The sequence below is a fragment of the Chelon labrosus genome, assembly GCF_963514085.1.
Source record: "Chelon labrosus genome assembly, chromosome: 10".
NCBI lineage: Eukaryota > Metazoa > Chordata > Actinopteri > Mugiliformes > Mugilidae > Chelon > Chelon labrosus.
The window spans coordinates 2,605,340-2,616,758 of record NC_140360.1 but is presented as its reverse complement, the minus strand read 5'-3'; the positions used below and the strand labels follow the sequence as shown (position 1 = coordinate 2,616,758).

Sequence of the window (11,419 nt, the reverse complement as noted above, 5' to 3'; positions counted from 1 at the left end):
GCAGCAGCGGCAGCAGCCACTCCCTTACATGTCTCTGGCTACCATACACCTAATCAGTCCTGATTAGATGCACTGTAAGGGACGAGGGAAGCCAGCCTTTCAGAAGTTCTGATGACAGGACAGAAGAAAGCGATGGGCTCCCTCAAATGAAGCCTTCATCAGGCGCTGAGCAGAAACATGTGTGACCGTTTACGCGGGCTAGGTATGACAGTAGGCAGACCTCCAACTCTTCCTGCATTGTCTTCCCAGTATTCCCTCACAGATCTCACCTAGCTTCCACACAAACAAACAAACACACACATGCACTCACATTCTGCTCAGCTCGCGGCGCCGCAAACCAGGGAGATCTAAAATCAACATCAGCGAGCACAATAGCAATTAGTGAAAGGGGCACAATTTGTTCACATCTGGAGTGAATTTCCTTGCCACCAGAATGCCCAACAATCCCTTCTTTCTTGAGTCATGAGCGGTGGGGAAACGACTCTGTGTGTGTTTTTATGTGTTTCGTTTTAAAACAGATTGGTGGTTTACATTAGCGGAGATGGGCAATAAACAGCCGAGGAGGAGGAGGAGGAGGAGGAGGAGGGAGGGGAGCAGCCTGGAGACCAATGTCATCGACGTCCAGCTGACGCCTGCTCTGAGCCAGCATTGCTTCATTTATATAGGTGGTACAGTCTGCTTTATTTACCCCGTTCAGTTCCTCCTCTGACTCTTTTCGGTTCACCGAGGCCGAACTAAAAGCGTCAGAGGAGCGGCCACGCACTTGGACCTAGAGATACATCCTCACGAGAGCATGATGTAACCAGCGAGCGTCTGGTGTGCGATAACGTCTTGGTGGCAGGGTGAAACGTGGGGGAGTCTATCTCCGCCACGGGCCGGCTCCTGTGCGATGAGCTGTGGGGTATCAAGGCTGGGGCAGCCCGGCGGCGGTGGCGGCGACGGTGGCCTGCAGCGGGTTGATAAGACGGACGGGTGGAGCACAGAGAGAGTTGTGCAAAAGGCCACGTCAAGCCGGCACGCCACAGCTGAGAGGAAATCTAAAAATAAAATCTGTCTCGGTTGGTCTTAAAACCAAAACCTTTAGGGACGTCTTTAAAGTTTTAATCAGTCGGGACACTCTGCTGGTGACCAGGGCATCTGAGCTCAGGGGGGAAATAAGCATTTTGCATCTGATATTAAGTCGATCGTGTTCCCCTCCATCTCTGTTCAACCCTTCTAACTCTTCTTCACTTGTTTTTCTTTGCTTTTTAGCATCAAATGAATCCTCAGCAGCAGAATCAGTTTCCTTTCACCAAAACATGACACAGTTACAGGCGGTTTAGACTTCTGAGTTAAGTTGGCAGAGACTACGGCGACAACATAGACTCTAACGCTGTGTACCTCACCAGAAATGTAACTACGCAGACTACAAGAGCTGTGATTGGTCCTCTTAGTAGTAGCGTGTTTCTTCTTTAGTATTTCCGTCTGCTTCTCCATCTCCACAATTTTCTAATTGATTGTTCTGGATCAATAAAGATGGAACACATGGAGGAAAGGTTAACCCAACTGACAAAAAAGACACAGCGTCTACTAGCATTTACAGAGTGAACCAGACGGACGAGCGCACAAGTATAACTGGCTCGCACCGGCGTAGGCTACGTACGTAGGTTACGTCATCAAGGTCCCGCAGCATTGTAAAACGAGCCTTTAGAGTTTTCTGTTTAAAGCAAACCACTTTGTAAACCACTAACCCAGATCTCATCTGTTGTTTACTGGCCTGTTTTCCTTCCTCAATGAACAAACGGTACTCTATCAAACCATTAACATCCAGAGACTCCAGACTCAAGGTGTCGAACTGAGGTGAAACCTTCTGGAGGCAGACGTTCAGACTTTTCTGTAAATTTGTGTCAGATCATGTCTCAGTCCACCTCTGATGTTCAGAGAAGGGTTCTCCAGGTTCACGCAGTTGTTCCTTCCTTTTCTGGCTAAAATGTAGACGTTGTCATCTTTTTGTTCTTTTCTGCTAAAACACAAGACCACAAAACTACAGATAGACATTTTGTCAGCAGAGTCTTGTTAGTTCTGGACTTTTAATTTTTTTAAAAGTCTTTCTAAGCTAATTCTCCAGAGTCGTGTTTTAAGGTGAATTCAGTTCTGTCACTAGAACAAGTCGCTGTCATGACGGAAGTTGTTTTTGTTTTTCATCTCATAGCACATCTGAATCAGATGTGAGAACCTGAAAGCTGACATTTCATTTTCATTAATAACTTTATGTTTGGGTCGTTTTACTCCAATAACTTCACTTTTATCTTAACACAGCGTTGTATTAATCCCTGCAGAAAGCAGAGGAAGACTAAAACCATTTTGGTGAGTTTTGTTACCGATCAGTTTTCTTGGTGAGTTTATAAAAAGCCCCCGCGACCCTTAACAGGAATAAGTGGGTACAGAAAATTAATGAATGAATGAATGAGTTTATAAAAAGACACTTTCTGATCATACTGGGATCTTAACTAGAGGAAAACTGAAGAGGAGCCTTTAGCTGAAAATATACAGAAGACAAGTAGATGAAGAATATGTATATAAGATATTTAACTTATGTGCAGAATATGTAAGATATATAAATTGTGAGACATTCAAATTCTGTGTGAAATATTTAATAGTTATATTTTACAGCCAGAAGAGTTTGACTTAGTTTTTCTAAATCTATAAATAAAAATAAATTTCTACAGCCAAACATTTTACTGCCGTATACTATTTTCTATAACTTTAATTTTATTAAAGTTGATTTTTAACTCCACTAACATTATATTAATGCATGATTAAATAAAAACTGCAGAATCTGCATGAATGATTAAATAAAATGACGGCTGGTAGTTGAAATTAAACGTGTTAACTTTTTTTTTACTGTTTTTTTGATATCTTTAAATCCAAAGAAAACTGACGTTGTGTCCCTTTCTTATAAGCTTTTGTCAGTTTGGAATTTATTTCCCACCCCTCTAAAACTAAAAAGAATATCTTATATATATATATATATCCAGAAACTGCCTTGACGTACTTTTCATTTGTTTTCTGTGCACAAAACTAAATTTCTAGTGTAAAAAATATTGTGTTTAACACGAATCGACTGTGGAAACATCAGGTTCCTGCGCGCTAAGTCTGTGAAGACGACACTCCGAGTTGTCAACAACACGGCCAGGTTGTCAGCAACAGAGAAAGGTCAACAGGAGGCGGGTTGTTTTGAGGTTGACTACCTTATTTCCCTCTCAGAAAGGCCATGCCTGTCATTCTGCACCAACCGTGAAAGAGGCAGAGGACAGAAAGAAAAATGGGGAAACATGAGCGACATGTGCAGCGCATGCATGAAGGGATGTCGTAATGAGCTGCACAAGGTGAAGAGTTACACCTCTGAGGAACCCGAAAAGGGAAATGAAACTGTCAGTAACACCGGACAGAGAGTCAGAAACACATAAAGAGAAACTGAGTGGTGCATTTTTCATCTGGTAGCTGCGATCCACTTTCACCTGGAGGAAGCCTCTCTCTCTCTCTTTCTCTCTTTCTCACTTCCTGTGTTCTTTTTCTCATACTTCAGTTGTGAGTTGTGGTTCTTTTGCATTGTTATCGCTGCTGTCATCTCTAACAATGAGAAACGGCGTGTGTTCAGGGGATGGGGGAGGAGCAGGCGCACAGAACGACACAGGAAAAGAGGGAAAGAGCAGCCAGCTGTCGAGCATCAGAGAGAAGAAAAAACGAGAGTGATTGAGTACAAAGAGAGAATACGTTAGGCTGGCTCGACTGAACTGGAGGATGGAGAGGGATTAAGTAGCCTTCAAAGCAGAAGCCCGAGTAGAAAACCTTAGAATGGAGCGAACAAGAAAGAGTCCTGCGCTCGTCTTTGTCGTTTTTAAGTTGTTTGGCTGCATCCGTTCGGGATTGAATGTCATACGTTCACTTGTCCTCGGAGTAATTATCAGGAGAGAATTTGAATCCATGCGTCTGAATGAGAGCAACAAAGATTTGAGACCATGCCACAGGTTGCCATGACCACCCAGCACACTGGGTTTGAGCATGTTGAGCGCACATGTGAATATCTAGTGTCGAACGCACAATGGCAAAATTAGCTCTTGGCTTTTATCACTGGGCGTAACGCTGATTGACTCCATCTGATTCTCAACAAGGAATCTGAAACAAAGCAGGAAGGTGTAATTATTATATTATACCAAAAAGTCCCACTGAGGGACCAATGGTGCAGCACATAGAGTGTGTAAAGACAGACGGTGGAACTGCTCCTCTATAGTGAAGCTAAAACAAGTAGAGCTCCCCCTGGTGGCTGGCTGCAGTATAGGTCATAAGCTCCACCCCTCCATGTTAGTGGGCGCTACTTGGGCCAAACTAAAATGTTTTTTCAAGGATGGTTTCAGTCATTTTAGTTAGTTAATATAATGGTGATGAATGTTCAACTTGGATAAGTTTCATTTTAGTTATTTGACGCTATAGAAACAGGATGTGACATAATGGCGACCACCAGTTGCCATGCCAACTGCTCCGTTAAGAGGTCCCGTGGGAGTTGTGAAAAAAATTTAATGAACAAGTCCAGTGTATAATCCAACATTTCCTTGTAACAGGTGGAGGTAGAGCAGAGCGTAGTATTAATTAAACTAAAACGCGGGTGAGTCTGGAGGAAGTGTGGGCGGGGCATAAATATCACGGCTCCACGAAGCTCCACCCTCGGACCGTACCAATCAGACTCTGGCTCCAAACTCGCAAAATGGCACCGCCCGTATCACTGGGAAAATAGCGTCAGTTTGACCAATGAGAGGAAGTGGACACGCATTGTCCACATTTATATACAGTCTATGGTGCAGCCATACAAACTCACAACATATCAAAATATCACACATGCTGCATGGCGTATAAAAATTCCACATTGAAAAATGAAACAGCTTACCTATTTGCCCGTAATAACGCAGTCTTTGTTTTCTTTTTATCAATCCCGTTCGGACCTCACATTAACATCCGTCTTGGGTGATCCAATCACAATCGTCCACATTAAAGTCCAGGTGTGAACACTGATCTGGTCTCTAGTGTCCAGGTTAAACACGTCCAGGTGTGAACACTGATCTGGTCTCTAGTGTCCAGGTTAAACAGGTTCGGGTATGAACACTGATCTGGTCTCTAGTATCCAGGTTAAACAGGTTCGCGTGTGATCACTGATCTGATCTCGAGTGTCCAGGTGTGAACACTGATCTGGTGTCAGTCCACATGTGGAGGTGGTCTGGGACACATGTGACCTCCTTCCTTTGGTAGTGTGAACACACAATGAGTCCTGGGTCACATTAAAGACCACCTACTCAACAGGGCTGATCTGAGGAAGAGGAGTTTAACTCATTCATTCAACCACTATTAGAAATGATCACATGAATAAGTGATGTCTGTTCCTTAGTTATGTGAGCCTTTTAAAAGATTCTGGCCTTGGAGCTGAGAACCAAACTAAACTAGAAACTAATCTGAACTAGAATCAACTCAGCAGATGATTCAATATGAGGAGGAGGAGTTTCATTCTGTCAAAAAAACAAACGATGAAGGTGTTCGTTTGTTTACAGAGAGTAAAACTGAGATCAGATCTCAAGAGCTGGCTGGGGACGCATGTGGAGACACGATTTAATGCCAGGTTTGAACACCTGTACTTTAAACTGGTCACTTGCTATCGGATGGTTCAGGTTAGAAGTTAATGTGAGGTCTGAACGGCGCCAAGAGAGCGCTGTGTGTCGGTGTCTTTGTCAGTCTGTATGAACAAACAGAGGAAATATTGTTGAAGTTGTGACTTTCTTCCACACTTTAAATTCAATCACCGACACTCTGCATTATTTATTTTTAAATAAAATGGGTTAGGGTTAGTGGACGTTGTTTGTGTAGCGTCAGACTCAAGTTTTGTGTCAACCAATGTTTCTGCTGCACGCAAAATTTAGGATAATCGTAGCTTTTTGTTCAAAGAGACGTGTAATGTCCGAGGGGAAACTAGTATTTTATAAGGATTCAGTGTAGTACTACCTAAAAAAACAAGACAAGAACCAAGAAACAGTTGAACGTGTAAATACTTCATTGCATCAAGTACAATATACAGATAAATCATATTTTTCAGTCACTGAGGAATAGTAAAGATAGAGACAGAGCACGAAATTACATAATAATTCTTTTAAAAAGTCAAATTTAAATAAAAGATTGTAGTTTTTCCGGTTTAATCTCATCCTTCACCTTCCAGTCCACCTGGTGGCGGTAATGCTCCTCCAAGCTGGTTCGCCTACCGCCATTAAAAACAAAAGAAGAAGAAGAGGCGCAGTGCATTCTGGGTTGTGAAATGAAACAACTATGGCGGCCGCGCAGCAGGCGATTCGCGCTCTCTCGCTGACATGTCTGCTTTCATCGCTGCTCCTCCAGGCTCGTCGGACTTTTGGCGAAGAGTTGAAGTGGGATGAGAATGGCTACGTGTTGTACTGCCCTTGCATGGGTAACTCACTCTTTGTCGCTAGCTGTTAGCGTTTAGCTGTGTGGAAACAGGAGAGCTAGCGAGACCGAAAACTTTCTCTCATTCATGAGGGTTAGGGTTGAGAGTTCTCATAAACTCCTGAATTATTCAGTTCAGACCTTTTTTTTTAAGTTCAGACATTTTCTCTGCAGAGAAGACTTTATGTTAACACATTTAAGAACAGTTTAACACTCAAAGCAGATACTACAGTAGCTTGTAGTTAGCAGCTAGCCCCGTGTTTAGCATGCACATAGAGCATAAAGTCCAATGTTGTTGTTCAGGTCGCTTTGGGAACCAGGCAGATCACTTCCTGGGATCTCTGGCCTTTGCAAAGATGCTGAACCGAACCCTGGCAGTGCCCCCCTGGATAGTGTACCGCCACCACACTCCCCCATACACCAATGTAAGTACAATCAGAGAGGCATGAGCCACTGACAAGTACAGTGGAGCTTTCTAAATCCATAGGGAAGCTGCAGATGTCACATAAATCACCCAAAGCCAGTTTGTACATCACTATTTATATGTGTGTTGTCGCTTAAAAGTGTTTGCACCCTTCAGAGTTTTCTACATTTCTGCATAAAAATGACTCAAACCATCTGCTGATTTTCACACAAGTCCTGAAAGTAGATGAAGAGAACCTAATCAAACACATGAAACAGAAATATTATACATTCATATCAGTCAAGAGTAAAAGTAAGTGAATCTTTGTTTTCATTTTCCTTGTACCTAAATGTTTCTGGTACCTGCTGATCAGTGGTCTACAGCAGCTTGGAGGAATTTTAGCCCATTCCTCAGAACAGAACCACTTCAGTTCTGAGATGTTGGTGGGTTTCCTCACATCAACTGCTTGCTTCAGGTCCTTCCACAACATTTCTATTGGATTAAGGTCAGGACTTTGACTTGGCTGTTCCTAAACATTCATCTTGTTCTTCTTTAACCGTTCTTTTGTAGAACCACTTGTGTTCTTGGTTCTCGTTGTCTTGCTGCATGACCCAGTTTCTCTTCACATTCAGCTCATGGACAGATGTCCTGACATTTTCTTTTAGAGTTCACTGGTAGAATTCAGAATTCATTGGTCCATCAATGATGACAAGCCGTCCTGGTCCAGTTGCAGCAGGACAGGTCCAAACCAGGACATTAGCACCCCCATGTTTGATGGAGGGATGAGGTTCTGATGCTGGAATGATGCAGTGTTGTTTCATCTCATTTAAACCAAACTATTCTACTTTGGTCTCATCTGTCCACTAAACATTGTCCCAATAGTCTTCTGTCTTGTCCACATGATGTTTAGAAATGTTCTTCTTGGAGAGCAGTGTCTTTGTCCATCACACCATGGTTGTTCAGTGGATTCATCAACATTATCATTAGCCAATGAGAGAGAGGTCTTTAGCTGCTTAGAAGTTCCCCTGGGTTCCTTTGGGACCTCTCAGACTATTATGGAGTGATCTTTGTCGCCTTAAGTCTCCTCCATTTGTTCTCAATCTGTCTGACCGTGGAGTTGTGGATAACAAATCCTTTATTTATTTTTAAAACAAAACGGGACACTGAATAACACCTGAGTCTGGTTACATTGATGGAAAAATAAGGGACTCTAGTTTGGTCCTTCACAATTAACTACAACTAATATGTAGTAATGAATAAACAAATACACAAGTATAATATTTGTTTTTCATTTGTTTGGTTTATTTTTCTACTCTACTTTCAGGACTGCTGGTGGTTTAAGGCATTTCTGTACAGAAATGTAGAAAACTATGAAGGGTGCAAAAACGTTTAAGACGCTGTAAAACAACAGCTGGATCATTATTACCGTAGATGTGATGAAGGACAGTTTTAAATAAGTGATGGCTGGTGGTAGGAATAACTTCCTGTTCCATGCAATTAGTGGTCCTGATATTGCAGTAATATAAATTATCAATAGTCTTTTCCCGGAGCAGGCATGCTGAAATTGAGTGTAATCAATAAAATGAATGATCAGTGACGTCCATGAAGTGTCTCTGTGAGCGTTAATGTTCAGTAAAGTCCGGGACATTGTTGAGGCTCTTATCTTTCCAGCCTGAATTTATTTCTGTTCCGTTCAGGTCCACGTTCCCTACAGTGAGCTCTTCCAGCTGGAGGCCTTGTCTGCCTATCACCGCGTGGTCAGTTTGGAGGACTTCATGAAGAAGCTGGCCCCCAAATACTGGCCCCCAGAGCAGAGGAATGCCTACTGCTTTGAGAGTGCTGCACAGCGGAGTGAAGACAAGAAGTCCTGCCCTATGAAGGCAAGAGCTGCATCCTACAGAAAACTTGTACTGTATAAAAATTAGTATGAATATTATAGAGATTATCGGTCTGGTAGTGATTACAAGTAAAAATGGTGGGAGTGAAATGCTGCCCTCTGGTGGCCAACATGCCGCCAAGCTTGTGCTAAATAATTATGAGGAAACTGTTCTTGTTTCAGTGCTCTTAACATGGAGGGATGGTTCTAATGTGTTTTCAGGATGGGAACCCATTTGGTCCTTTCTGGGACTATGCTGGTGTGGAATTTAAAAAGTCTGTCTTGTTTGGTGGAATTTCTTTTAGTGCCTACCACCAACCGCAGTGGATGAAGAAGTGAGTACACGTGGAGCCACAGAATTATCACACACATAGAATGGAACAAAGAATTCATTTGTTGCATGCCACAGCAGTTGTTAACAGGTGATTTCTTCTGTCGGAATAGGTTCCCTCCCTCTGAGCACCCCGTCCTGGCTCTACCTGGTGCTCCTGCCCAGTTCCCAGTGATAGAGGAGCACGTCGGCCTGCAGCGCTACGTGGTGTGGTCAGACAAGATGGTGAAGGAAGGAGAGGAGCTCATTTCCGCCCGGCTGACCAGGCCGTATGTCGGCATCCACCTGAGGATCGGCATCGACTGGGTGAGACGAGCTCGGCCGTGCGCAGGTTTTAGAGTTGTTTGCGTTGTTGGTTCACCACTCAGAACCTTACTAGAACCTGGGTGATACTAACACTAAAGTCGGCCTCATTCTGAATCTTTTCAATCCGCCTTTACAGCAAAACGCCTGCAAACTGCTGAACGACGGCGAGACGGGGCCTCACTTCATGGCCTCGCCGCAGTGCGTCGGCTACAACCGCCAGACAGCACTTCCCCTCTCCATGACCATGTGCCTTCCTGACCTGGCGGAGATCCGCAGGGCTGTCAAGAAGTGGGTTAAGAAGACCTCCGCCCGCTCCGTCTATATCGCCACAGACTCTGACTCTCACGCTGCAGACATCGAAAAGCTCTTTAAGGGCAAGGTGAGATTTAAAAAGCCTCTGTTATGCATTCTGTGAGTTACTGTCAGGTTCCTTAGCTAGAACGTCAACTGGTTTAGTAGGTTTGGACCTGTAAAACTGGTATTTGTCTTAAGTAGACAATATTTTAAGGACTTCTGCACCATTTCCATGAATGATAAATATATGTATTTAAAATATATGGAAATATAAACAACCCTCAGTGAGGCATTTAACAATTTAGTTTCTTATTTTTTTTCTTTCTTGTCCCTGATTTCTTATTAATTCTGACATTTATTCCTGCTGAAATTTCAGCTTTCATTTCAAGGCTGCAATTATCCTTTGCAAGGTTTTAGCGTTCATCTGTAATTACTCCTCCAGTCCTTTAAACTGTATGCTGCTGCAACACTGCAAATCAGGAAGGATTAACTTATCTTATTTTATCTTATCTTGTAAAACACTTTAACTTGTTTTTAATTGCAGAGATTTTAAGACTTTTGAATGACCTGTTCCTGTCTTTATGCATTTCTTCGTCCCGGTTGATCATTTGCCTCTTTCACCGTGGTTTCTGCAGGTTAAAGTCGTGAGTCTCCAGCCAGATTCGGCCCAAACGGACCTGTACATATTAGGCCGAGCCGACCACTTCATCGGGAACTGCGTCTCCTCCTTCTCTGCCTTCGTGAAGAGAGAACGGGACGTCCGCGGCCTTCCGTCCTCCTTTTTCGGCCATGAAAAGCCTGCGAAATTAAATCTCAAAGACGAGTTCTGAGTATCATGCGGGGTCGCCCTCTGGACAGTAACGCAGGATGACAGTCACGAGGAGGGGGAGAGAGCATGAGGAAGGCAGAGAGTACTCAGACGTGACGCCATGGTTCATTCATTATGTGCGAAGAAAGATCATGAGTTGAGGCACGAGGATTTTTATAAAGTGAGAATTGTTATGAATGTTGTGACACGGACAATGCTGCTGCTGCTGCTGCTGCAAACATTTTTGTTTCCAGTTCCTTCTCTGATTAAAGTTTCTACCCGTTAATTACACTACTCTACACTAAAGCCAGTGTTCCTTTCCAACTGCTGCAATGTTCTGCGATGCACAAGCTTCGGTGACCTCTAAGAACCTCGTAAAAGACTGATTGAACCGTCAGCGACTTACTTTTCCACCTCTTTCCTCTCCTCTCCCTGCCCTCCATTCCAAGAAGAGCACAGTAACTGATCCTCCTGTACACACTAATTATAGGGAGGGAAAAGGAGACGTCTCACCTCTTTGTTTACCAGGACCAAAAAAAAAAGATAAACCTGCAAATGCTGCAAAGACAGTGTTATTAATCAGAGAATATGGACAAATGCATGTGGATGAGTAAAGTGAGCCAGTGAATGAAATGCTTTTCTATTTTTTATTTTTTTTCCACCAATAAAGTAATGCACATTAATTATTTTAAAAAAACCCGACTGCTTGTTTACCTTCTTCACTGGAAGCTTGGCTGTGACTACACTTGGATCAGCTGATATGCTAAGCTACGTTGGAAAAGTGTGCGGAGGCGTGGTTGCCAGGTATGCGTCCGCAACTTGAAGTAGTATCCTTTCTATTGCGAATACGTGCTTTTAATATCATTAATCCCAGTTTAATATGTGTATTTTATGACTGTTAAATTAATCGTAATGGATTCG

General features: G+C 43.1%; 1 protein-coding gene across 1 annotated transcript; it reads left to right on the top strand.

Annotated features, from left to right (window-relative positions):
• Positions 1-6,251: 6,251 nt before the first annotated feature.
• On the top strand, positions 6,252-11,046 carry pofut1 (protein O-fucosyltransferase 1). Its single transcript, XM_084553623.1, has 7 exons — positions 6,252-6,484; positions 6,784-6,905; positions 8,581-8,763; positions 8,982-9,094; positions 9,204-9,396; positions 9,533-9,775; positions 10,326-11,046. Exons 1-7 carry the CDS (start codon positions 6,346-6,348, stop codon positions 10,518-10,520), a joined length of 1,188 nt encoding a protein of 395 aa, XP_084409749.1. The 5' UTR covers positions 6,252-6,345; the 3' UTR covers positions 10,521-11,046.
• The last annotated feature ends 373 nt before the right edge of the window (positions 11,047-11,419 follow it).

What these genes read in the sequence shown, in the direction of transcription:
- pofut1 (XM_084553623.1), top strand. Translation starts at nt 6,346, where the DNA reads ATGGCGGCCGCGCAGCAGGCGATTCGCGCTCTCTCGCTGACATGTCTG. An exon ending in CAACCGCAGTGGATGAAGAA is followed by an intron (nt 9,095 to 9,203) that starts GTGAGTACACGT and finishes CTGTCGGAATAG; the next exon opens with GTTCCCTCCCTCTGAGCACC. An exon ending in TGAGGATCGGCATCGACTGG is followed by an intron (nt 9,397 to 9,532) that starts GTGAGACGAGCT and finishes CCGCCTTTACAG; the next exon opens with CAAAACGCCTGCAAACTGCT.